General features: G+C 48.2%; 2 protein-coding genes across 3 annotated transcripts in view; one reads left to right on the forward strand and one right to left on the reverse strand.

Annotated features, from left to right (window-relative positions):
- The first annotated feature begins 10,628 nt into the window (after positions 1–10,628).
- AMZ1 (archaelysin family metallopeptidase 1) lies at positions 10,629–17,615 on the forward strand. 2 transcript variants are annotated; one of them, XM_042864532.1, is made up of 6 exons: positions 10,629–11,014; positions 11,646–11,813; positions 12,205–12,333; positions 12,614–12,777; positions 13,034–13,210; positions 17,046–17,615. In XM_042864532.1, exons 1-6 carry the CDS (start codon positions 10,711–10,713, stop codon positions 17,613–17,615), a joined length of 1,512 nt encoding a protein of 503 aa, XP_042720466.1. In that variant the 5' UTR covers positions 10,629–10,710. The 2 variants fall into 2 exon arrangements, with proteins under 2 accessions (XP_042720466.1, XP_042720467.1); XM_042864533.1 differs by having other exon boundaries at positions 13,103–13,210.
- Positions 17,616–20,212: 2,597 nt separating this feature from the next.
- Positions 20,213–27,716, reverse strand: part of GNA12 (G protein subunit alpha 12) — a 37,073-nt gene continuing 29,569 nt past the window's right edge. The window contains exon 4 of the mRNA XM_042864415.1: positions 20,213–27,444. Within this exon, the coding sequence (XP_042720349.1) occupies positions 26,875–27,444 (570 nt within the window). The 3' untranslated portion in view covers positions 20,213–26,874. The remainder of the gene's footprint in view (positions 27,445–27,716) is intronic.

A 27,716-nucleotide genomic window follows, 5' to 3' on the forward strand; every position in this document is an offset into this window, starting at 1 on the left:
AGCGCTGACATGGGGAGCTCCAAAGAGCTCACACCATGTCTCACTGCTGCATGCAGCAACACTGAGCCCCAAGTCACCCATATGCACAGACTGTTATTTCTGTAATCATATTAGAGAATTTCAGAATAGCAACTGTGCAGTGAGCAGCCCAGCTGCCAGCGTTTAGCCTTACCCTAGGGCACAGGCAGAGAATGCCAGGCTTGAATTAACGCCGTATAAGCTGCACCATGCTGAGTTTCATAGCTTAATTATAAAAGAGAAAGCAATAATCAGGGGATCTATAAGGCTAATAAACGTTCTGAGAGCACCGAGTGTGACCCAAGAGCCACAGCCAGTGTGACAGGACATGAATGCATTTAAAAAGCACATTAATCACACGCCATGCACTAATTTGCAGCTGGCTTCCAGCAACAGCACTTGGCCTTTAGCCACCTTCGTGGCATCCCTGGGTGAAAGCAGACCAGCACTGGAGCAATGCCAGCACCATGAGCAGTGACCCAGCCACGAGCCAGGACGTGGGGGCTCATCCTGCAGGACACGGCCCAGCTCCCAGCCCTGCTGCTCCCAGTGCATCCACTGCACTCAGTTTGGTGCTGGCAGTGCCCACCAGTGAGTTCATCCAGCCAAGGGCAGCCAAGGAGAAAATTGGGGCACGGTGATTTGCCCAAATATCTCAGTGTCTCTGAATCTCTCTCCATCTCGTATCTCATCTCACTGCAGCTTTTTAATTGCACAGCTTGGTGCTGGGCTTTGCTTCTTGTTCAAAGATTCCCTTGTTTTTATACACAGTACATTTTTCTCTAGAGCGCACTGTCTCCATTTAATTATTGCCCATTGAAACTCAGCGCCTTTGCCTCTCTCTTAGGAAAAACTCTGATAGAGCTTAAAATGAAGCTGCCACCAAGGAGAACACCTCCACCTGTGCTTTCCCAAATTCCTCTGCACCAAGGTGCCTACCTGCCCTGCACCACTGCTGACACCAGCTGGGTGCTCCCTGGGCCGAAATGCTGCAGACTGGCAGCCAGACCCATGTGCACGAGGAAAACCCAAAGTGCTCCCAAATACCCACTTCTGCCCAGTAGTTCACTGCATCACTGCATCCTCCTCGCTTTGCCCTCCGCAAAGGGCAGCTCTCTTCACATTTGTGCTCTGATGTTACCATCAGACAAACGTGCATTGAAGCATCTGCGCTTCTTCTCTTCCTAATAATCCCAAATTTAACTTTGTCCTACTTAGCACCTCCTCTGACACCGGGAAATGAGATGCTATTTCTGCTGGCCTCAATACTGAACCCAGGGAAAACACAGAGCAGGTCCAGGCTGGGCTTAAAGCCTGGGATGGATTGCTCCAGCACAGCCTCCTTCCATGGGGCTCCTGAACCTTGAACAGGAGCCACAAAGCACTGCTCCCCCACACTGCCAGCAGCAAAAATAAAAATGAATTTAAAAGTACCGAAACCCTCTGCAAAGATACAGGGATCTGAAATCTCTCTTCCTTTGTGGAGCACAAACACCAACTGCCCACAGGGAGATTCCAAACACGAGATCAGTGCTGGAAAGGGAAAGCAGCTCTGGAAACGAGCAGAGCTTGGGATAAGAGAAGTTTTCCTTCTATTAGCAGTACAGCAGAACTGGATCAGCGATCAGCCAGCTGCAGGAGGGACAGCCCCTTCCCCAGGGTCTCAAACCTCAGGCTCCATTTAAAAGCCTTAATAAACCCAGGATATAGGTGGTACCGTGACCTAGTAACAGATCTGCAAACAAACGGCTCCCGCTTCACTTAATCGCTGTTCTTTCCCCTCCCTCCCCTCTACCTCCAGCAGCAGTTGTAGCAGCAGATTGCGCTCACTGATCAGAGCAGGGCTGGGGCTGTTTGTCTCTTCCAGTCTGTGTCACTGCAGGAGCACCAGCCCAGCGCTGTTTCTGTCAGTTCCCCAGCCCACTGATGGAGATGGGCTGTGCCAGGACACAGTGCAGAGGGACAGTTCTGCTTGCAGGCATGATCCAGTGCCTTGGGGACACCGATGCCCCAGCTCTCTCACCTCCCAGAAGGGCCTGCTGCCTGCTACTCCCTTCTCCTCCATCATCCTTTACTGCTGCTGCTCCTCACCGCTTCATGGGAAAGGCAAAAAAATCCTGACAACATCACTGTTTGCCTCCATGAGGCCCATCCCAACTGCTGAGGGCAGGGCGATGGGTGGGCAGAGCCCAGAGCAGCAGCTGGGCACAGGAGGAACCTGTTCAGGCACCAGAGTGACACATCACAGCTTTTAAGGATATTACAGAGAGTGAATGGAAGAGACAAGGAACGGCTCTCCTTCTTGTGCCCTCTGATGCAGGCAGAGCCAGAACAGCAGTTTCAGAGGGGAAGCACAAAGCTGTCACAGCCTGTCTGACACAGTCCCCAGCCTGCACAAGGAGAACACCTGCTTTATTGATTCCTCATCTCCTGCTTCAGACTGTCCCACTACCAGAAACACACCACCACATCTCCAGCCTACAAAGAAGGCAAACCTGTCCCCAGCAGCACTCCCAGCGTGGTAACCCTCAGCCTCTGCCACAAACTGCTCAGTCCCGCTTCTCCCTTTCCCTCACCATCAACGAACAGCACCCAAAGTCTGTCCCTGCCAGAAACCTTTACATCACTCCTTTTTGCAAAGCAGCATCTTAAGGCCAGGCTCTTGTTCTGGTGCATTCCCCCGTCCTCCTCCTGGTGCTCCTGGCAGGACTGCACCTGCGTTAGGACCAAGCACAATGTGGCTGCTGTTAATGCAGCCCTCAGCAGGGTTGCTCAAATCTAGATCAGGGCTTTGCAGTCACAGAGCAGAAAGAGAACAGAAGAACCCACAATGCTTTGTCAAGGCTGCTTTTCACACTCAAACTTTAAGAAAGTTTGCTCATATGCATTTCTGCTTTGTGGTAGCAGACCAGGCTGCTGCTAAATGCACCCTGCCTTCTTCAAAACTGCTGCAGATTGCAAAGACAGAGAAATAACACCAACTTCTCGACAGCCCAAGCACCAATCTCAGGAGAAAGTGTCACACCTGCAGCATTCAGCAGGAGCAGAACCTTCCTGGGCTGCACAAAACCCAGCACTGTGTGCCTGCCTGGAGCCCATCTCGCAGAAAAGGCATCTTATCTTATTCGGAAAACTCCAACACATGTGGAGGCTGTCCTCAGCAATTTATTCCAGGAGCTCATCAGCTTCATTCTAAAGAAAAAAACCCAGTGTGTTGTTTCCTCATTTCAGCTTGTCTGGCTCCAGCCTGTGGCTGCAGTTTGGTCTCCTGCCCGTGGCTCACACAGCACTCAGTACTGACATTTTCCCTCATGGAGATATCCACGTGTGCAGCTTTCTTCAGATGACCAAAGGACACTCTCTCAAGAGCCAGTCCTGGTGTTGTTCTGGGGCAGATTCCCTTCTGTTTGTGAGGACACCACAGCAGCACCAGTCCTGTTCAGCTGTGCTGACTGATCTGCAGGTGGGCAGCTAAAGCAAGCATTAAATACCAAGGTTGCAATAGGTTTTGTAGGAAATAAACCTAAGTCTCCACTCCTGGAGCACACTGCCAGCATTGCTGCCTGGTTTAGCTCTTGGCTTCTCCGGGGCAGGAGCTGCCTGTCTGGGGTTTGTGTTCCTCTGAACACACTGCTGGTGTACTACAAACAACACAGAGATACATCATTTCAGATAATTAATACAAATAAACATTAATTACAAGCAGCAACCAATTAAAACTGAACAGAGGGCATCTCCCATGCTTTGGTGAGCAGAAGAAGGGAAGGGATGATGCTGCAAGGCCGCCAGGCCCAGCCCTGCCCCCACACTGCACTGCAGAAAGGTTCCCACAGAGGCTGCCAGGTGAGACTGCTGCTGCTCCCCTCCTTCTGATTATGATAGCAGCTAATTAAGGCAATTTCTCACCAGCGATGTTCTCAGTGCCTTAAGAGCAATGCAGAGCCCAGGGTGGCAGGCTGCTGCATGCAGTGATTTTCTTATCCTGGTGCTCACTAACCCCGCAGTGCTGCAATCTATCCACCTGTACGGCCACTGAGGCTCTGGTGGAGTATTCCTGCTGTACCCTGCAGAGCTGTGCCTGCAGTGTGGGCTGCAAGGAGCACTGCAGCTCCACAGCCTGAGAAATGTGTTCCTAACTTCTGTTTGTGTCACTTAGGGACAAAGTCCAGGTTCCAGCTGGAATCTTCCTTTGTCCTTCCATCTAGTGATGGAGAAACGCAGGATCAAAGCACTGAAAGGATCAAAACACAAAAGCTAGACTACATGAGGAAATGGGGCTGGAGATCCACTCCTCCAGTGTAATTAACCTTCCTGAGAACAGATAATATTCCCAAATTAAAGGACACCCTGGGACACAGAAACACATCCACGTCATGCGAGGGATGTGCTAAGAGGAGCATCAAGGCAAACACAGCCACCACTCCCATGGAGCAGATCTCATCAGTCTCCGGTACAACCACATAACTAGAGCTCTGCTCTTCAGACACCCACTCCAACCTTCGTTTCTTATTAACAGAGCAGATTAAAGAGCACTCAGCCCTTGCGGCACCGACACGTCGCCCAGCCCCGGGCTCCCAGCAGGAGCGCGCTCCCATCGCTCCTCTCCCGGCTCCAGCGGGGACCCGCCGGTGCCGACAGCCCCTTCCCAGAGCCCCGTTTACCCTTTTTCTTCCAAAACCATTCTGCGGGGCTGCCCTGCAGCCCGACGTAGGGTTCAGCCCCGCGCTGCCCGCCGGTCCCCCCGGCCCCTCTCCGGCGCTGCCCCCGGCGCTTTCCCCCGCGGGGTTCGGGGCGGCTCCCGGCGGCAGCTCGGCGAATCCCGTGGGCTCCCGGCGGAGGGGCCAAGCCCCACTCGTGCCGCTTTTTCTCCCCCTTTTTCTTCCTCCTCCTCCTCCTGCTGCTGCTGCCGCCGCCGCCGCTCCTCCTGCCGCCGCTGCCCGGCTCCGCTCCGCCTCGCCAGCCCCGAGCCGGCTGCCCCGGCCCTGCCGATCCTCCCCGGCTTCCGCAGCCCCGGCCCGGCGGGCGGTGAGTGCTGGGGGTCCCGGGGGCTCGGGGTGGGCGCAGAGTAGGGAGGATTCGAGCGGTCATCCTAACCGGGAGGGAATGGGGGCTGCCGGTTCCGGAGGGCGGGGGGTCGGGACCCTTCCTTGGGATCCCCCCCTCCCCCGTGGGCTGTCCCCGCCTTTTGGGGGGAGCAGCTTGGGGGCATCATTCTACGTGACCAAGGTCCTGCTTGCAGCAGCCCCTATGCCGGAGTGCAAGGGGCTGCTCTTGGGGTATTCCTCCCAAAGAGGGGTGGTGGGGCTTCAGCGAGGGCATCCACCAGCACCTCCAAGACATTCTCAGATCGTCGTTTCGGCGTGCCCGGGGTTCTGCTCCGGGAGCTGCCCTTGGAGCATCCTCCCAGGGGCTTGGGTGCAGGGGCTCAGCTGGGCTCTGCGGGCCGTGGGGCAGCAGCTCAGGGCGCTGAGGGATCGCTTCCTTCCCTTCATACCAAGCCGTGCGATCCCGAAGCAAAATGCCCCGGATCCAAATCTGCAGGGTCGGGTGGGCCTGGGGGTCCCCCAGAACAGGAGCTGCTCCTGCAGCACTTCCAGAACGTGCCCGTTCGCTGAAACAGCTCCAGCTGCCGAGGGTTCGGCTACAGACGGCCACGGTGAGGTCGTGGGTGCGGGGCTGCCCTCTGCAGCCGCGCTGCTGTGTGGCTCCCTGAGAGAGACACTGCAAAAGGAGCATCCCCTGCCTCGTGCTGCTGCTTTACAGAGCACCTGGTTTCCTGGGGAAGAGACACAGCATTACAGTGCATTTATGCCACATGATGAACTACTTTTATAACGCCTGCACTTGAGGGAATATCTAACCATAGCCATACCTGTTTGGGCATTCCTCTGTATGGAAACCCTGCAGTTTCTATCCTGGCTGACACTGGGGCTGTCTTGCAGAACCCATTTAGTCTGTCTAGACAAGTACGATGAAGAGTGAAGTGCCCAGAGCTGTGAATGATTACAGCCTGGATATCTCGGCAGCACTACGTTTGTTGTAGAGCACTGACAGGCAGTGTGCTCTAATTCTGGGCTGCCCTTGCGTCCTTGGTTATCAAATACACAGAAAATATCCAGCAATGCATGCAAGTCTGTTGCATGTAAGAGCAAGGGAAGAAGAATGCAGCCATCCCTTCATCTCACAGGTGCATGGGAGAAACACCACTGAGAGTTTAACCAGAGAATGAAAAATCCACGAGCACCAAAACCAATGAGATAGTGGGTGTGAGTGGGAAGGGGACAGAGGGTGCATACCTTCATCTCCTCTTCTGTAGGGCAGCACAGATATTTCTGTAGTATTTGTGTGGCTTTTAGAGATCCTTCAATAGAAAGCACACACGAAAAAGCAGCATTATTTATGAGCACAGAATGAAATCCTTAGGATAGAAGACAAACTATGGGTAATGCATGTCCTTAATACATATTCATAGCAGAACGTATGAAAGAGAGCAGGCTTTAACATAAAACAAAATCAAGAGGGAAGCGGATGTGTAAGTGCTTGGAAATAATCTCCAAGCATCTGTCTCCATCTTAGGTGGTTAATGACCTTTACAATTCCAGTCTTTAATACCACAAACCTTCCTGCCCATGGGTTGTCCACCTGCCCAGGCCAGCAGCCCATGGGAAGTCACAAGGCAGACTGAGGTGAGGTGCCCTGCAGCAATAAGCCCCCATGCTTACAGCCTGCAGGTAGATTGTCCTCCAGAGTGAATCTCAGGAGGTTTCCTGGGAATGACTCATTTTCAGAGACCACACAAATCATCTGTTTCAGAGTCACAGGCGTATGCTGGAGACGTTACGCATAAATATTATTGGGATATGGCAGCAGGAGGCTTTTATCTGACTGTGTGGATGGGAACACACCAAGATCTGACTCAGCATTTTGTTGCCACAGATTGAAAAGGGCTCCAGCTCCCCATGGGCACAAGCACGGGGCAGAATCAGACCCGGGGTGCATTTCCTCTGTGAGCAGAGCAGATTCAGAGAGCTGCTAAGAATCCCCAAATCCCCCTTCAGCCTCCAGTTGTCCCTTTCCAGGTCTGAACCTGGCAAAATGGATCTATTCTGACCTCGGCAGCTGAGCCCAGTGGGTAGGCAAAGCCTCAGGCTGTGTGAGGACTGCAACCAGGTCATTGAGGGAGGAGAGGAACAGCAGGGACATTATTTGCACTGGGGTTAAATCCTCGCACACGTCCACTGTCCTCTGTCCCACTGTGCTGGACTTTCCCATTGAGCATCCATTCTGTGCTGTCAGCAAACACTGATAAAACTGCTCTCAGGTCATTTCTGTTATACCAGGAAGGTGAGAATGCTCTGCGAGTGGCAGCAGCAGATATCAACTGCAAATCTCAGGAAAAGAGCTATTAGAGCAACTAGGGTGTGCTGATAATTAGCTAACGCTTGTTCTGTTTGCTCTGGGCTCTTCATTGCTGCTGACCGGCTATGAATCTTCTGCTCTCTCACTGCCTGTTTACAGTACAGCACCTAACTCAAGCCATTAATCAGTTTTAACAGTCTCTGCTAATGCCTCTCTGACACCCAAGCAGCCCAGTTAAAGGAGTCTGTCTCTCAATACTGCACAGTAGCCAAGAGGGGAGAACACCTGAATCAGAGAGAAACACCTTACAGGCAGGCTTAGAAAATGAACAGCTTTACAATGGCCAACCTGTATCCATAGATGCCCCTTTTCTAGGCCACATAATGCTGGTTCTCTGCACACCAGACCATCTCTGTTGGCCATCCCATCATGGATGAACTCGTGCTGTATGGCACTGCCTTGGCTTTCCAGAGTTATGCTGTCAGCCCCACGCATACCTGTCCAAGCAAGCAATGTCAATATAATAAGAGAATGAATGACATAGATGTGAATTTCAAATAGAATAATTCATAGGTAATTTCCAATTACAGAGAATAATTTATAGGCACCTGATTTGCAAAGGGAATAATTTACGATTAACCTGAATTGCACATGAAAGCATTTACAGGTTAGTGTGACAGTGGGGGTCTATGGGCTGTGAGTGCTCAGGCTGGATGTTTAGGGAATGCCCACAGTTTTGGAAAAAAGTAAACATTAACAAATGGCTGCAAGTGGGAATAACAAAGTCCAGATTGGAAATAGGAATTTTTTTCCCTGATAGTTAAAAAAAAAGAGAGAATGCCATGAGTGGAGACCCTCGCTTGCAGCAAATTATTGTTGTAACTTTGCTTAAAGGATTTCCTCAAGTGCAACCAGAAGTCAATGGCCTTTTAAATGAGAGTTACTTTCTCCTCAGGGCTTGCTAATCAGATCCTATGGCTTGTCATTGGCCAAGACATCAAATGAATTGCTGCTTGCTCTAAAGACATAACATCTCCTTCCTAAATACCTGGAATGCATATGGAGGCACCGGTGCTTCCAGTTCTGCATCATTGCCTTGGTGTCTTAAAACTGCTGGAAAATGAATGCCCATTGCAGCTGAAGTGCCATTCCCTCTGGAAGGACCACGCTGGAGCATTATAGCAGCCCCAAAAAAAGAGCTAAAAAATTACAAAGCCCTTCCACATCAGTTAATGAAAACAGCGCATCCATCTATTAGATCAAGCACAGATACCATCTTCTACAGTCAGCATTGCAAAAGAATCTGCTGAAGATGCCCATAACATTTTTCTGAAGCATTGATTTCTTGCAGTGAAGTACTCTAGAAATGCTTGTTAAATAGAAGCAATGGTGCTGGATTTGGTGAATGCAATGGGTTGCTGCTGTTCTCTTGGAAGCAAAACTGGTGTCCAAGAGAAGGAGGCACACAGTGCTCCAGACTGCAAGTGAGTTCCTGCCCTTGAGCTTCCCAAGCACCAAAGTGTAATCTTGGACATCCTCGTGCATCGTGGGTGCTCACAAAATGCCCATGCTTATTGCTGGGGATGTGTGGCGCAGTGTGAATATTTCCTTTTAGGAAGCATTGGGAAACAATGTATGTCCATAGCTTTGGGTGCACGCTGCATTTCATGAGAGAGCCCGGGGGAACGCAGGCTAAGAGACTGCCCCCATTGTGTTCATTACTGCATTCATCCACTCTTTGCTGCTTCCCATTTGGAAAAATCCATTCATTCTCTAAGCAGCTCCTCTCACATCCCCACGTACTCGCAGGCAGCGCTGATGTAAGCGGCTCCTGCTTCTCAGACACCTTTGACAAGATCACCACCAACCCAGGCTGAGCGCAGAGCTGGGCTTCCTGCTGATCAGCAGGCAGGGCTCACACAGCACAGCAGTGCTAACATTGCTCGTGCTTTCCCAGTGTAAGTTCTGAGTATGGTGGGAAAAAGGATGCTTGCATTTCGAGTTTGTGCAGGATGAGTGTTGCCTTGGACTACAGCAGGGTCAAGATTCAACTCCTGATGACTTCAGTAGGGTCAGAATCTCCCTTCAATTCAAACTTCCAAATCTTAAATTTGGAAGTAAGTCAGAAGCCAAGAGATTTATTTGGGTGACAGAGTACAAAATAATCTCACGTGTAGTCTTGTTGCAAAAACAACACAGACACTTTTTGGGCAATAAGAAGAGGTAGCTGAGAAAGCATCAGAGATTTTGTCTCCAGAATTCCATTGGTTTCAGGCCCTTGTACTACTTCAGATCCCACTGTGCTCCTGCTGTCAGGCTTTAATGCCAGCAGAATACAAAGCTTGCAAAAATAAAAGCAAGCTTTTTACTTGCTCCCTCTCCTCTGGGATATACCCTCAGCTCCACAGAAGATCACACAAAACAAGTCTTTTCTAAGGACTGCTTAAACAGACAACTATCTTCCCAAGGGTTAGATGTAAAGAAACTCAATTTTAAAGGGCTGCCACCTTTATCTTGTGGTGAAACTACCACAGACATCTCACTGTAACCGAGGAAAACATCTGGCTCATGTTGGTACTCTTATTTGAATATTGAATTCATGGCTATATCTCTGTCCCCAGGGGGACCTGGTGACTGCTGAGCTACTTAAATTACAGATTAACCAGTTCCTCCTAAAAATACTGTACCTCTCTTCTTTTTTCCCCTCTCATTGCACAGTGCTGTTACAAAGTGATGACCAGCAGCTGATACACACACTTATCCACACAGGTTTCTCTTAAACCAGTATTAACTCACCTCACAGAAAATAATCCTTCTTCCTAGAACGTTTGTTTGCGTACCTACCTGCACGTTTCCATCCTGCTGTACACAGGTGGAGCACTTACCTGTACAAAGCAGCTTTTCCCAAAACTCAGCTGCTAAATACTTGGGTTCCACTTGGCACTTCTGCTCTTCTTTCCCACCACGGACAGGAGCACTGCCTTTCAGCACCGCATAAGGGCTAACACAGCCAGAGGTTCGACACCCGACCTTAAACTGGAGCATCAATAAATAAACAGATAAACCCAACCATCTGATTTAACCCAGACCTCTGCTCGCAGTACGGGGGCTGCGCATTCTCGAGCACCACCTGCTGGTGCATAAACCGGTGATGCTCATGAAGATGCAGGCCGTCCCATGACAGCTTCTCTCTCACACACATTTCAGGACACCCGGCCGGTGCTGAGCACAGCCTGCAGGCTCCCGCTAAGATCCCACAGCTGGAAGCCCGTGGCAACCAGATCTGAGAGCTGAGCTCTGCCAGATCCCCAACGGCCCGTGGGCCTCTCCGCAATGCTGCAGTGCAAACACACTCAGGAGTTCAGCTTCGGGCCCCGGGCTCTGAAGGATGCATTGATCTCCACCAACCCTGCTCTGCAGGAGCTCTATGCCAAGGCTTTCTCCAGGGCAGAAAAGCTGTTCCTTTCTGAAGCCTACAACCCACAGAGGACGCTTTTCTGCACGCTGCTCATCCGGACAGCTTTCGATTGGCTCCTCAGCCACCCCGATGCCCCCGAGGACTTTGAAACCTTCTACCATGCTGTGCTGAGGAGAAAGCAGAGCTTCTGCAGAAAGCACATCTACCTGCAGCCTATTGGTAAGGCATCCACACTGAGCAACCCAGTAAGGCACAAGGTGTGTGGGGGGGATGACGACCCAACTCTATTGCCATCCTTCCTTTCTGCCAAGGAGGCAAGAAATATTTCCTACAAAGAAAGCTAAGTCCACAGCAGCAAAGGTTCTGCTGTATCCCCAGTGCAGAGTCAGGAGTCATGATGACTGCCAGCAATACAGCTCCCCAGAAAATACCACAGGTGCCCTTGGGTGAGATTTGATATGAATACATATGCATAGATATATATATACATATCTGTATGTATGCATATGTAAAACAATGCTGGATAATGCAGCATTCTGGGAGCTCCATCCATGCCAATTCCCAGACAACAAGCAGCCCCCTGGCTTGACCCAGGTTAACCTTTCTGCACTGCTCAGCTCAAAGATAGCCTTCCTGCTCTGCAATGACACCCCGCTTCCTCATGGTGACTCTCTGACAGAGCCCCCTCCTCTTCTCCATACCCACAAAACCATCTAGAGATGACTGCCCCATCTCAGAGCTAGCAATTAGCCTCAAAACAAGCCTGCCTTGGGGCCAGACCCACGGGACCCCCCCAGAGCTCCTGGTTCACTCTGGCCTTGGGGTGCTGACACCACAGCTTTCTCCCTAGACCTGACCGAAGGGCCTGCGGGACCCTCACTGCTGGATTCCCTTCAGAGCTGCGTGGAGTCTTTCTTCCTGGGGCTCCGTGTGAAGTGCCTTCCTTCCATCCCCATCTCATCAATTCACTGCTGCTACCGCCACAGCCAGGACTCAGACAGAGTGCAGCTGCATGCAGGTGAGGGTCTGGGTGTGTGGTGATAAGGCCCTCCATGGGGAAATGCCTGACATCACCCTTCATCAGGGAGGGAGAAGGGAGAAATCTTGATTCTGGGGAAAACCCAGAACTCTGAGGCTGGAAGCAGGAATGAAAAGCAAAGAGACTTCCATCATGTTTTCCTCTGCTGTTTGTATTTTTTTCTGTGCTGTTCTGTTCAGATCCAGCACTGTTGCTCTCATGTGGGCTGAGCTCTCCCGCAGTCTGTCCAGAGCCAAAGTAAATCCATGGGCTGGGTGATGCACAGGGGAGTTCTGAAGCCTTTCACATTTGGAAATCTGCTCCTGCGTGGCTCTTGCGCGTCTTCCAAGGATGCTTCAATTTAATGGGCATCTCTCCTGTGTTTGTCCAGATGGGATCCTGAACTTCCTGAAGAACAACAAGCCCATGGATGCTCTGTGTGTCCTCGGGCTCACTCTGTTGGACCTGTACCCATGTGAGACCTGGAGCTTCACATTCAGCAAATTCCTGCCAGGACAAGGTGAGACTGGAGTCTGATGATGTCCCAGCACAGCGTTTGGATCAGGCAGCACTGCATAAACATCATCCCTAATTTTTTTTCACTGCCTGATGAGCTGGGTTTTTCCAACTTAAAATTAAGGGACTCATAGTGAGTAGTGATCCAGGGACACTATTTTAGGCAGAGGCAGCCAAAGCGCTGCAAACCTCGGAAGCATGTCTTTTTGCACCAGTACAGGCATGCTGAACTGGGGAAAAGCCACAAGCACCGATGCCTAGCCTCTGTACTCTTCTCTTTACAGAAGTGGGTGTCTGCAGCTTCGCCAGATTTTCCGGGGATTTCCCCCAGGCCAGCTGTAGCAGCTTGAACCCACTCACAAAGAAAGAACAGTTAAGTGATGTCAGCAAGGAGAGTCGAGAGCGGACCTTGCCATTCAGTGCCCAAGAGATGGTTCAGTGCTGTAAGGTAGGACCAGTGCTCTCCTGCACTCCCTATTTCTTGCTATCTGAGGTTCAGTACTTCAGGCCTGAGCATAATCTGCCTCTCAGCCCAGAGACTCTGCTCGTGTACGCCCATACTCGCAAGCACTTTGCATCTTGGTGCTCTATGGATGCACCCCTCAACTCCCTGTGCCACCGGAGCAAACCGCAGTGCTGACTGCGAGAAGAGGCAACAGGACTCACAGCAGTGCTGAGACAACTGATTTCTGTTTTCCCAACAGGTGACCTGTCACGAGATTTGCCACCTGATGGGCCTGGGGACTTGCCGCTGGCTTCAGTGCATCATGCAGGGCGCGCTGAGCCTGGACGAAGCCCTGCTGCGACCCTTGGAGCTCTGCCCCATCTGCCTGCGCAAGCTGCAGCACGTCGTGGGCTTCAAGCTTGTCGAGCGCTACAGGGTGAGACAGAGCCACCAGCCAGGGGGCTACCCCCCAAATCCAGCATTAGCATGCTCAGTTTCTATGAGAGCAGGTCATGCCTCAAACAAGAGCTATGATTTCAGTGTGGCCAGTGACCAACTCTCTAAGCAAGCTCTAGGGCTTCTGGCCAGCGACAAAGGCAGTGCAGCTGTTCTGCTATTGCTGTTCCCAAATTCAGGGTGGGCAGAGGTGAAGCCAGAGCAAGTTGTGGCCAGAGCAACAGCAGTTCCCATGTCCATGTTCTTTCTCATGTGCCAACGTGGTTTTCTCTGGGGCTGCTGATATCCCAGAGGAAATATTAGCGGGGAACTTTGCTGCAGTTCCTCAGCTTAGCAGTTCAAGAGAGGATCCTCACGGACTACTTCCTAATAAATGGATCTTTTTCTCCCACCTACAGAACTGCTAACACCACATACAGACACTGTCAGGAGCAGAGCTAACCTCCTATAGATCCAGAAAGGCTTTTTCTGCCTCCGATGGCTAAAAAGCTGGGCTCAGTAGCCCAGTAGAATCACAGAATGGCCAGGGTTGGAAGGGACCTCAAGGATCACGAATCTCCAACCCCCCTGCCACATGCAGGGCCATCAACCTCCCCATTTAATACTAGACCAGGCTGCCCATGGCCCCATCCAACCTGGCCTTGAAAACCTTCTGGGACAGGGCATCCACAGCCTCTCTGGGCAGTGTATTCCAGCACTCACTACTCTCACATTAAATAACTTCATCCTGACATCCAAACTAAATCTTCCCTCCTTCAACTTAAAACCATTTCCCCTTGCCCTGCTGTTATCTACCCTTTCAAAGAGTTGAACAGCAAGGAGGATATAAATAATCTCACTGTTCTCACTCTGCATCCTACCTCCTCCTTCATTATTATTTCTGTCTAGCAAACATCATGTTCACAGACAGGATTTTCCCCTGCTGCCTGCTTTAAAGTCTATGGTTATGTCTGTAACGAGCAGAATGGGAATGGGGACAGCTCTGCTTCATTCAGCTTGGAAACAAAAACACAGAAACACAGCAGAGAACGTGGAGAAAATGCACGTTGTGCTGCTTTCCTCGTGGTGTGAGCTGCCTGTGACCATTCGGTGCCTGCAGCTCCCCAAATCACCCAGAGCACCAGGGCAATGGACTGCTTTATTTCAGTGCCTGACCTTCCAGCACCAACTATCTCCTCCCAGAAGAGAAGTGCTGTCTGCATTAAGCTCTTCTAGAAACGCTATTCCTTTACACCTGCAGCAAATACTGTATTTCCCCTGGCAGCAGCAAACTCAAACTCACAGAAAGCCCTCACTTGCCAAAGCTCACATCTGCTGCCTTGACAATGACAGCTCTGCGAGACGCAGCCTGCAATGATAGCTGTAAGAGGCTTTGCTTCTGCACTGAGGCAGGAGATAGTCGTGCCAGAGATTAATTCTACAGTTAACTGTGAATGGAGCAGAGAACATCTGACGATGATATCAAATCTGAAAACCAAGCTCCTTGCAAAGTGCAATTTGGGAAGTTGTGGCTGGCCCAAGTGCAAGCTTGGAGTCACACCTCCCTGTGCAGAATGAGCAAGAAGCAGCACCTGTCAGAGCAGAGCCAGACAGCCTCAGTGAGTGCAGGAAATGCCAGACACAAAGCCGCTGCTCCCCAGGAGCAGGTAATGCTGCTAACGACTGCGACTGAGAGATTATGGGCAGCAGAGCACGTGGGACAGGAAACCAGTCCTTAAGTAGGAGGATGAGCCCTTCCATTTATTTATCTGAGTTACACTCAGAAACACACTCCATTCTGTCAGCTCAGCTGCTTGCTCCACTACAGGCTGTCTTGAAAACTGAAAGCCAACCAATTCTCATTGCATTTCCCCACCACCACCACTTCCACCTGCTACAACGTTTCACAGCATCTCAGGCTGTTCTGCACACAGTGCCTATACCAGTTTGCACTGTTTCCAGTGGCCACACCAAAACAAACAAACCAACCAACTAGAAAGCAACCAGCAGTGCTCAAGCTGTGCTGAGAGTTTAGATCAGCAGCACAGGGCAGCTGCACCTCCATCATGGTGCTAATGAGCTTTGCAAGCTCACTCACTGGGGCACAAAAGCTGGTTTACCTGCCTGCAGGTAAGCTAAGCTGTAACATTATCCCTTTCTATTTACATGTGAGAACATAAAAAGAAGCTGCAGCCCTATGGAACCCATCATGTCTTGCAATCCATAAGCCACCAGAGGATGAGTGACAGGAAAGATTTTTGGCTTTTGGCAGTGTACTCAAGGCAATTATCCCCTGCTTTAAAGAATTCAAACGCACTGTGGGAATGTCCTGGGAACGGTGCTAAGCAGCAGTTATGACTCTCTCTCAGACTTCCAGTCTTGGGAATTTTAGAAGGCATTGTAAAACCACGGAGTATTTGCAGCTTCCAAACAGCTCTGCTGTCGCCTTCCTCATCTGCTTCCTACTGCAGCTTCTGGTGCCTTTGTGCTTCACACCCAGAAGGAAAGGCCCTCGGAGGTGGGATGAGGCAGGAGAAGAGCCATCCCTTCACATTTCTCCTTGCCCCAGAGGGAGGGGGCAGGGCAGACCAACTCAGCTGAAAGAGTCCATTTTCCTCTTGTATGAAATTCTTCCCTGAGGCTCCATGCACAGACTGCAACCGATTTCTCCCACCCACTCAATTTGAGCTCTTTATCTTCTCTGTCATTTGCCTAAAGAGAAAGCAACAGAGAAGGAGAGGGGGCAGGGAGAAGGGGGATGCTCTTGTGCTCTGGCAGAAAACAGCTCTGTAGGACTTGGCATTTTGTGCCTGCTCCTCAACCACAACAGCACCAGGCTCTCTGGTGTCTATACAGACCCAGCACAGTGCTCAGTGCACTGGGGCTGCAGCTGGACTTAAAGCCCAGTAGTTGTCACTTCTGCTTTTTCAAAGCAAATGCAGAGCTTTGCATCAATATCAGCTGGGAGTTGCAGCATGAAGATGGAGAAATAGACCACAAAAGCTGAAAAACACCCCAAAAACGCCAATGCATGCCAACAAGGCAGACAGGGAAATCACCTTTTATCCAGCGATGACTGGAGCAGTGATTCATTCCCCACAGCGTAAGTGTGCCAGAAGCAACCCGCTGTAGTGTTTAATATTTAAAAAGGAAATTGTCTCAGACATTTTCCTTTCATTAGTTCTTTCCTGGAGCTCAGCCTTCCAACTTGTGCATTTCAGCTCGAGAGGGAAGAGCTGTTCTTAGGTGCACAGGGCACATTACCACAGGACTTAACGGCACAGTGGAAGAGAATTCCTCAGCACCATCTCAGGAGCTTTTGCAGGGACATGCTTTCCTCTAGCAAGGCCCTGATTTGGCTCTAGCAGAGATCACATACAGACAGGGGAGTTAATGCACTCCATTCTCCTTTTAGTGTCTTCAATAATAGGACAGATTCAGTCCACATCTAAGACATGGACACTGACCAGAATCATAGAATGGCCTGGGTTGCAAAGGAGCACAATGCTCATCCAGTTCCAACCTCCTGCTGTGTGCAGGTCACCAACCAGCAGCCCAGGCTGCCCAGAGCCACATCCAGCCTGGCTTTGAATGCCTGCAGGGATGGGGCATCCACAGCCTCCTTGGGCAACCTGTGCCAGTGCCTCACCACCCTCTGTGAGAACAAAATACATGAAAAATAAAAGGAAGCCCCTGCTGTGTAAAGGAACATTCTCCTGCCCACGGCATCTCAAGCTGGGCTACCTGAGATGCTTGTGCTTACCTGAAAACGTTGGGTGAGGTGCACCTATTTCTTCCCATTCTCTAAAATGAAACCTTTTCCCTTCCCTTTGCAGAAGCTCTATGCTTGGACGCAGACCGTGCTGTCCACGTGGCCAAAGCAGGAGCCAGCAGACCTGTCAGCCTCAGAGGACATCCTTCCGCTCAGCTCGGACTCCGGGATGTGCTGTGAGAACGACTCCGAGGCCGTGACCTCCTTGTCGGAGCCGCTGACACCAGATGTGTGCAGCCAGGCGCTCTCCATCGGCCCGGATCTGGAGCAGGACGAGCGGTTGTGCTCGCTGGCTGAGGTGCAGAGTCAGCCCCAGCTGGCAGGGCCCAGCCAGCCCGCGGATGTCATTAAAGATTACGAGCTGTGGCTGGAGATGTGCATCGCTGCCCTGGAGAGAAACGTCTCTGAGGAGGAACTGGCTCGAGTAGACAAGGCTGTGGATGCTCTGGCTAGGTGGGACATGTTCACGGGACAGCTGCCCGCTATGAAGAAGGATCTGCCCTTCGTTAGGGACAACACCGGGCTACGGAAAGTGCTCGGAGACAAATTTTCCTCTTTGCGGAGGAAACTGAGTTCCAGAAAACTGTCCAAAGGGGAATCATCCCCTCATCGCTGGCGGTGGGAGGACAACTAGCAAGGGCCTGCCTTTGGATGGGTCAGCTTTGCTGCCGAGGCTTTGGCTGCATTGCTGCCCTGTTTCTGACCTCTCCCTACGAGCTGTTGCTGCCACAGAGAAACTGGAACTCCCCCAGGAATAAAAGGTGTTTTGTTTTTTTTTCTGATTGCGAGCATCTTTTTGATGTGATCAGTTCTTTGCTAAGGGTTTTTCTGTGCTGGTTTAAGTTATAGCGCGACCACAAGCTCCCATCAACTCCCATGTAGGCAACTTCATTTCCATGCTGTGTTTCATTTGGTCTGAAATGGGGTGGGAAGAGTCTATGCTAAACACCAAACAAGTTCACACAGAAGCTTGGGCCATCTGAACAAACAGATGCAAATTAAACCAGGGCAGCTCTCTTCCATACACAGAGCTCTCTCCTACTTAGCATTTCTGACTGAAGCACAGCTATTATTCCTCCCACACCAAAACACTCATCTCTATTCCGGCCGATGCTCTGTCAGCTGGAGGCTGAGCACAGGAGCACAGCTGAGGCCAAAACAGGGGGTCTGAGCAGGGGGAGGTGGGGGTGGATGGGCACAGAGGGGGTGAGCAGAGCAGAGAGCTCCCTGGCAGCTCATCCACCATAAAGAGCAGCATTCATGTGACTGCTGGTGGACATTCAAGGGGATCTCCGGAGCTGCTCCACTTCAAAGCCAGGCTTGGAGCCATGAGCTCAAACTACTCACTCACATCCTCTGTACATTGGTACAGGAGAGGAAAAAGAAACAAACTGGCAAAATAAAAGATTTCACACGCACATGGATTACTAACTGTAACAGCGGGAATTACACATGCATTCCTCTCCCTGCTTTGAGAAGGCAAAAACCACAGCTTTCATGCTCTTCTCTGCTCTGTAAGCACTCACTGATGAGGAATGGGAGCCGTGCTGGCACTGGGAGCTGCCTCCCACACAAGGCACACCGTGTGCAGGTACAGGTACGTATAGGTGGGGCTCCCACCACACTCAGCAACCTGCACACCAGCAAGGCTGAGCCCTCGCCATCTGTGGTTCACTGATAACATCCCTGCAACTCCCAAGGACACAGCTTCAGCCTTCTCCCTGCTGAACGTATCTGAATTAGCAACTGCAGAGGACAGAAAGCAGGCAGGGCCTGTTCAGCTGAGGGAGGAGGAGGGGGTTTCCCTGCGGAGCACTTGCCCTGTGCCCTGTGTGAGGACGGCCTCAGGAATCATCCAGTGTGTTTTTGGGGTGGGCAGGGCTGGCTCAGGACTCCTGACCCAACAGCAGAAAGCCCCCAGCAAATCCTACAGGAATGACAGCTCCACTTGCTGCCCTGTGCTTACTCATACGTTGCTATAAGAGATTCACTATTTTAAGCATGAGATCTTTTTCATTCAGCCCTGTTTGCTCTCAATTCCATAGGAAACGTTAGGCTGGACTCTAGAACTTTCCCCCAAAGATACCATAAATGCAGGACAACACTGCCCGAGGGAAGGAGATGGCCTTCTGTCACAACCAAGTCCGAAGATAACACAGAAGAGGGTGGCATAAGCAACAGGAACTGCAGACAGCAGCCAGGGATGGGAGCCTCCCTCTGAGAAGCTTTGGCTTGCGGTCTGACTTGTGCTCTGTTGTGAAAGCATAGAGCAGATGAAGAAATGCTGTTCACTAGTAAGATTCTGATGCTGTAGTGACAGAACCAGCACTTACCAGCTCAGCTTGTCCAGGAGAAAGGAGGAGATGAGCACAGCAGCTCAGAGCTCCATTCACTGCCAAGGAGCTCAGCAAGGCCCACAGGTGATATCAGCTGTGTGGTTATGGGCAGGGGAGCCGAGGGCTTTCCAAATCAGCAAGGTTTGGTTCCCAGGTGTGCTCACAAGCACATACTGAGTCTGCAGTTCACCATCCATTGCTAACACACCATCACCTGAAAGTGCTCAGGGAACAAAAGGCAGCCGTTCCCAAAGCCCCTGATGTAGATGAGGACACAAGATTCCAAATGTTTAGTTGAAGAAAGGCCATCAGTGCTCCCATGAAGCATTTCACACTGTGCACCTGCCAACGGAATGGAGTGAGCATTAACGGCTCACACAAGAAACAACTGAGATTTGCCACAGAAACCTGCCAGGTGCAAAGTTCCAGAGTGTAAGCAATGAGAGGTGAGCAGCATTCCTAAGCACTGGAACTCAATTCTGGCAGAATAAACCGGTGCCACGATGGCAGTGCTGTGAGACACGGATGCTGAAGGCTCTTCCAAAGGTCAGCAGTTCTGCAAAGTAGTACAAAGACACCCCAGCACACAGTATGCAAGTCCAAGAGGAGCCTGGCCCTGGAAAAGCAGCAAGTACAGTCCTGTAGCTATTATCAGGCACTGCACAGCAGAGGAGGAATCCCTAACAGGGGATTTCAAGCTCCTGCTGAACTTAAAATACACGAGCACAAATTCAAGCTGTCTCTTCCTTTGCACTTCCCATCATTTCCAATGCCTAAAACATGCACTGAAACATTACAGATGAATGACTTGGAAGTTTTATATAGGTTAATGTTTCACCAGCCTTCAATTCCCAAACACGTTGAGGAAGAATGATTCAGACCAGAACTGGAGAGGTGGGAGATGTACACAGATTACAGAAGAAGGTTTTATTGCATGACAGCTGTTGTTTCATGCACTCCATGCTGTATTTGTTATTAAAAAAAAAAAAAAGCAGCTTTCTTGCAGAAATCTTTTCACAGCAAAAGTCACTCCAGACTCTCTTGAAAGATTAAACCCATAAAGAACAGTATAACAAGTCAAGTTTTAATAGATTTATAAAATTCATATATACAAAACAGTAAACTAAGTCACCAAAGCTATAAAATACACTTTTTACACATCACAATATAATTTTATCTAGTACACAGTTTTCATAAGTTGAAACTATTACAGCAAGTAGCTGTCTCTATTGTGGATGCTGTTTTGGTGCTAGAAAGACACTTACGTGAGCAGTCTGGAACTGTGCTTTTATTTCGTGTGGTTTATTTTTTAAACCTCGTTTTGTTTGTCACTGTTTCTAAAGTACTTTCCTGTGAACTGTTAGAAAATTAAGGCTAAACTCAGGCCCTTCTTGCCCAATGTAGTGAACTGGTTTAGAAAAAGAATGATATTGCATAGTATGTGTGTTACAATGCATAGGCACCACAGAGCAAGTAAATTGCAGAATAAAAGGTAATGTTAATTGGCTTCCTAGCTACGTGATTGTGTCACAAGATAACTTGGTGCTTGTCAGTTTGCTTTCATACATATTGGTTCCATGAACAAGACAACTCATCACAAGAGCAATAAATACTAGCATTTTTGTTAAGCAGCATCTCCAAAAATACTGCTCAACATTTATCATCAATTCAAGCTCATTTCACATCCCAGACAACATAACCTGTACACCAGAAAAACACCCATTATCCTAAAGACTGTTAATGGCTTCAGCGTGAGCGGGAGTTTGAACGTGTTTTCAAACCTCAATCCATTGAGCACGCTTTCCAAATCTTGTGAACTACCAAAAATCATTCTCCTTCCACATCCCCCTCCTCCCTGCTGGCTTCCCCCAGCTGCTGTGCCTGCCCACCTCACACAAGCTCTGCACAAAAGGCTGACAAGGGGCAGGAGCAGAGAAAAGCAGGACTATTCAAAAATCTCTTCCTTCCCTTGTAGGAACCTCTTCCTTTGATCCTCCTTATGCAAAAATTTGCCTTTCCATCAGTTGTGCATTTTACTCCAATAATGGAAACAGTATCTCATCTAGCCATTCCCCTGAAATACTTCTGCTCCAGTATCTTGAAGAAAGGTGAAGAAGCTGTTAGCAAAGAGTGAGATGCACTCGCTGCCCAGAGATCTGCAGATCGTATTTTATCTGGAATTGAGTTTTAGCACCCAGTTAGGAACAGATGAAGAGATTTACAATGGAGGGGCGTTCAGCAGCAGCAGGGCCAGCCTCACCAGCCTGCTGCCCTTCATTCACAACCAATAGCTCTCTGGAGCCACTCAAAGCTTTTGAGGTCAATACAGATGGCATTTCTTCCCAATACACTCAGTCTTCAGGCGCCATCAACTTTTGACATCTGTGTAGGAAATAGCTCCCCTCTCCTGCTCCCTTCCAACATACTTTGGCTTTTTACCAGAATGCCTTCCTTGGAAGTCAGTGCTGCTCTTTCTCCCTCTGACCGTGATCATTTTCACATCAGACACAAGATATGACCTTGGGACATAAGCCAAGAGCTAGGTTGTCATCCTGTTTGCCAAGCCAGGCACAGAAGCACTAGCACTGACAATCTAGTACCTCCATACTCCCCACCCAATAAGAAGACAAGCATGTCAACACAGACATTTCAACACTGCTTTCCAAACGCAGTTAGAAAGACAAAAATTTAAAGAACTAAGATAAACTGCCCAACCACCAAGACGAGCAAGGAGAGCATCACCTGGTTAGGAGGACAGCAGTTTCAGCTCCAAGTAGCTCATTTCCATCCATGTCAATAAATCAGTGTCAAAACAAAGAAGCGCCCACTTCACAGCACAAAGCAGAGATCACTCCAGCTAATCACAAAATAAGTAATAGTAAAAAGCACAAGGTTTCGTATTGCCTTGCCAATTACTTCCTCAGTACTACACAGTCCTCACCTAGAAATGCATGGAGGTGGGACTAACTCAGCCCAAATGTGGCCCAGACAATGCCAGCCTGAGATTGCTGCCCCATAACCGATGCTTCATGTGCATCATTTACTAAAGTAGGCATAGGTATGTTTTAAGGACGCTGCTGAAGCACCCTACTCACTGCTTCCTGTGTTACAGAATTAACAAAGAGTGTACCGAGGGAAAGAGTTGGCAGTGCTGTATTAAAACCCCTGACTACATCGTGTGTCTTTATACTAGAAAAATTATCTGGAAAACAGGCTACTACTGAAGCTGCAGGAGCCACTATAGGTCTAATGATGGGAAGTCAGTGTTTGGCTTACATTTCAAGCTACAGGGAATTACACTGCATATCTTATTTTTGTCTCAAGCTGGCACGGATCAAGTTGTCTATCAACCCCAAAAGCATTTGATAGCACATGCAAAGCTAAGTCAGGTGTTCAGACTCACTACCTGAAAACTGAAGGGGTCTCTTACAAAATTCCCGTAGTTTTGGCTTCAGGAAAACTGAAAAGGTAGAGAGAAAAAAACGCAAAACATGAAGTTAATATCCAGAAATCTGCCTAAAGAAGGCAAAGGATGTACTTACTCAAGCGACATTCTGTGTAGAATAGTTTGTCACTTGACTATTCCTTTAATTCTGTAAGTCTTTACAGGTGACACTACCAGCAGTACTGAGCATCTTAGGGTGGGGAGCATTTTGAACGGACAGTTTTCTGTACCCAAACCTATTTCAGCTGCCCTGGTGGAATAAAATTCGAGCCTGCAGTGCCACAGACGGATGAGTTCTTCCTGCTCCACTTCACTACAGGAGCGTTTTTGTTTGGTTCTGAATTAGTGCACATTCCTCCACTCTGCCTGGCTGAGGTTCTGGCTTCAGTCAGCTCAGAAAATACAAGTGAACACCTTCAGGAACAACTTCATGCTTGTAACGTGATTAGCTCTGGGTCTGGCTCAGCAATATATCCCATTTTCAACTATTACCACATCAAATAATCTATGCTGCTGTATTGAATAGAGCAAGATACGTTCTTCATTTAAAACTGAAGGATCTTTGAGATGCAGCATGAAGCTGAGTGGCCAGTAATTTCAGCTTCAGAATCAAGATTAGGAAATATTTAACCGCTTTGAAGTGATAACTGCCTATCAAATATGTCATTCCAATTGACTATGCTGTCTGGCATTGCCATCTAAGAACTGTTCAGAAAATGACAGCACTACAATTGAAGGAATTATACTGACTGATGCACTACATTAGCTCAAAACTAAATACAAAGAAGAGTTTGATGAAAGACTCCCATTTAATTAGTTTCTGTACTTAGAACTGCAAGATTACATAAGCCTCTCCTGCATGCACATGCAAGTGCTTCCTCTCTTTGTCCTTGGAAGAGAAGCCCATTTGCACCACCCCACCACCGGTCACTGACCTGCAATATCAGAGGAGGAACAACAAAATACCTTTTTTTTTTTTTCCCCTCCCTCTAAGGAGTTGTTCAAAGTCCCCATCTGATTACAATCCTGCCTGTGCCCTATTTCCTGACCAGCAAATGAACAATAACCTCATAAAGTTAACAACAGAAAAGATGTTCTCCCCAGCTGTGTTTACCTGCAGCATTTCTCCACCACGTCACTCAATTTTTTGTCTCTTGCAAAAGGACCAAGCAACTGACCAAGCCTGTCCTGAGATGTTTGTACCACCTAAGTCACCCAAGTTCTGCTTTAATAACCAACGGATTTACCATAACATGGCTTTTGGGCTTTATTATACTGCAACTTAGTTTGGGAGAACAAACAAACAAACAAAATGCTTCAGTTGTGCAAGAAGTAGAGTCAGAATTTAGCAGAGAAAGACATTTACCTGCCACCTGAAAAATAATCCTTTTCAATCACAGTCCAAATCCTCTGCAGATCTGTGAAGTGCTTCACTTCCCACCAGCATCCTCCCAACCTTGGGTTGCTGATATGAACCAACCCTATCAAAGTTACACAGAAAACACCCTATAGAGCCAAACTCTTCTTTTTTTTTTTTCCTGCAGCTTAGAGCATCGTGCCTAGGCTCATTTTATCACCAGACAGAGGAAAGGCAACGATGGGCACAAGGGGAACAACCTGCTTCCCTAAATCTTGGGCTTATTGTGCAAAACTGCTACAACATGCAAGAAACCCCAAACACTAGCAAGATTGAGAGCTCAGTATGAGATAACTCATTCTGCTTCATTTCCAGGTGCAGATCATATTAATTAAAATGTATGTTGCATTATTAGCTCTGCTTAGAGTTTTAAAGCCATAGATGACAATGAAGAGAAAAAACAGAACAGGAAATTCCATGCTACACCTCCCAGGTAAAGCTACAGTAGATTGAGACTTTAAGCTGAGGTAATTATTGAGGAAAAAAAAAAATAGAGTTGAAAGGCTTAACTGATTTGAAAACAAGCACAATATTAGTCTGTTAGAAAATGCAGTGAAAGAATGAAGTCACAGCAAACTAGGAAATAAAATCAAGTCAAACTAGAAGTTGGTCAGCCCACAACTGCCTCCTCTTTTCCAGTGCCTTGTGTGAAGTGGAAGCTACCATCAGGAACTCCAAGAAAAGCCTGAAAAAGTTGGAACAATCTCACTTCCCAGCTAACAAATGGACTAGCTTACAGAAATGAACCTTACACAATAAGTGAACTTACTTGCATTGCCAGGGTTGTAAAATCAAAATGTAATAAGCTTAAGAGTTTCTTTCTTCTGAATATTTGACACATGACCTTTTTTTTCCCCTTCGAGGATAAAATTGAATACACACCTATAAGACAGACTTGGTCCTGGCAAAAATAAGACTCGTTACAAGAAAGCTAACTCCTGCTTAAGTTTGCTGCCTGGATTTTCCTGCCTGCAACTTTTCACTGCTTCTTACCTCAGTCCTGCGTTATGTAACACCCACAGCCACGTCTCTTCCACTCTGAAGCTGCACAAAGAAAACCCAATGATTGCTACAGTAGGAAACCACACAAACACACTGATACGAACATCTGCAGGCTTCAGAGGGGAAGAAAGATTCCAGATTTTATCCGAATTAAAATCCTGTTCCGTTGTCCTTTCATGTGTTTTAGACCGCATTTCCCATGGGATCACCAGCTGAAGGAAAACGCTGCTTGTTTTGACATGCCACTGCAGTCTCAGTGGGGAAAAGAACTCCAGGGAATCTGCTGCCTTTGTGTGGGTACAAACAGCCCTTCAGGTTTTATTCTCAGATAAAAGCTATGACAAAAATTGCACAGTAAACTACGTCTGAAAGTTACCTAAAGAATAGCACTACAGTGCTCTGATAAAAAGGCAGGTCGTAAGGTTGTTCACATACCCCACTGTAATAGAAAAGATCTGATATGTCTGTACACAGAAAAGGCACCTGATAGTTACACAGATTGAGAGCTAAGAAATTAACAGTTCATATCAACATTTTTCATAGCCTCTCGAATATACACAAACCATTGCCCAAATGGGGCAACTCCAACCTTGACTGTACTCAGAATTACGCATGCATTACTACTGGCTAAAGATCCCATTAAGACACAGATTAAGGGCTAATTTGACAGCAAGGTGTTGCTGTCCAAACGTATCAGTGCAGCTGTAAAACTGGGATCTCTAGGGTGTTCGGTCTTCCTATACAGTCAGCTGATGGCAACTAATCAAACAGTTGCTGTACTACCAAAACCTTTGCATAAGAGTTTAATCAGCTTTCAAACATAGATGAAGCCCTGTCACGTGATCCTGAACCTTCACAATTACTGCCAAGCTGCAGGTGTGAGGACAGTGCTGGATTTCCATGGAGTACATCTCACTCAAGCACCCGCTGTGCACATACAGGGTCAGGTGCTCCAGCACAGGCTGCTTCACCAAGGAAATCAGATTCCCCATGATGTAATAATACCTTTTACATGTAGTGCAAAATAAGCCCTTCTCAAGCAAGGCCTTAACTTTTCATCCAATTTACTCCAACATGGGTTTCCTTGAACAGTTTTGAACTTAAGCTTCAGGAGACTCATGCAAAACCTTCAGACAAGAGCTGTGCATCCACCTTAATTAGTAGATTCCAGTTCTGTGGCAAAACTAAACTGCACGCCAGACCTGGTTACACTCCTAATGTTAAGAATGCAAGTTCCATTAACATTCTCAAATACAGCTACCAATCTCATTACATTTAGGTTAGTTTGATCAATTCAGCACCTCCAAAATACAAAAAAAGGCAGATCGTACGACTAGTGTCTCTGAAAAATAAGTATTTCCATTTAAAACAAAGTGTCTTTCATATATGGTTTGTCAGATTTTTTTTTTGTTTTCTAAGAAGGCAGAAGGTGGTTGGTTCAGCATTCCAAACTAGGTACAGAACCTACAACAGCCATGTTTCAGTAGTGTTTCTAGTCCAAATGATTCAGTAGCTAACATCAACATTTGACTCCTTCGGCCTATAGCTCCTCTGTTTTGACTGGCTTGTTTACAGCATTCCTGAGCCAAGTAAGTAGCATGGGTCCTACACCACATGCAAGGGCCATAAAGAAAGGATAAACATTTTAATCTAACCCTCCAGCAAATTTTAACAGGACATGGACTTCTCTCCTTCACTGCAACATAATATCCTTCAGATTCTCTTGAAGGATGGTGTCCTTCACAGCATGAAACACAAAACGGATGTTTTCAGTGTCTATGGCAGTGGTGAAGTGATGGAAGAGCGGCTTGCTACGGTTTCTCCTCTTTCTGTCAAAGCACTGCACCAGATAATGTTGAACATCATCTAGCCTGTGAGGGTCACCCTTGAAGTCCGAGAAATACTTCTTAATGCTGACAGTCTTTACCTTTTCCACAAGGAGATCCATCTTGTTGAGGAACAGGATAATAGAAACGTTAAAGAAAAGCTTGTTGTTGACTATTGTCTCAAAGATATTCATGGACTCCACAAGCCTGTTTGTGCGTCTGTCTTCCATGAGAACCTGATCGTATTCACTGGAGGAGACCATAAACAAGATTGAAGTTATTCCATCAAAGCACTGGAACCACTTTTGACGCTGAGATCGCTGTCCACCCACATCCACCATCTTGAAAGGTATTTTTTTAATGATGAAATCATGCTCTACTATTCCCTTGGTAGCTTTTCTAGCCAACAAAATATCTTGTTTGCTGGGGAAATAATTCTGTAAAAGAAATGAAAAGAGTGTCAAAAAATCCTTCAAAAATGCTGGTTAATGTCAAAGTACTGAATGAGAGAAAAAAAATCAACCAGAGTCCTTTTTTACTTTTAATTATCAAGTGAAGAATGAATATCCAACTAAAAATAATGGACTGTCGAGTGTTTACCTCAAAATATTGGTAAACAGCTACCAGAAGGACCTATGAAAATAAAAATAAAGGACCAGCCGTCCTTTTTGCATTGTATTTTCACGCTGAAGACTATTTTACCTTTATG

This window comes from Lagopus leucura, unplaced genomic scaffold (genome assembly GCF_019238085.1).
Source record: "Lagopus leucura isolate 7727_CA_CO unplaced genomic scaffold, USGS_WTPT01 Super-Scaffold_760, whole genome shotgun sequence".
NCBI classification, from domain to species: domain Eukaryota; kingdom Metazoa; phylum Chordata; class Aves; order Galliformes; family Phasianidae; genus Lagopus; species Lagopus leucura.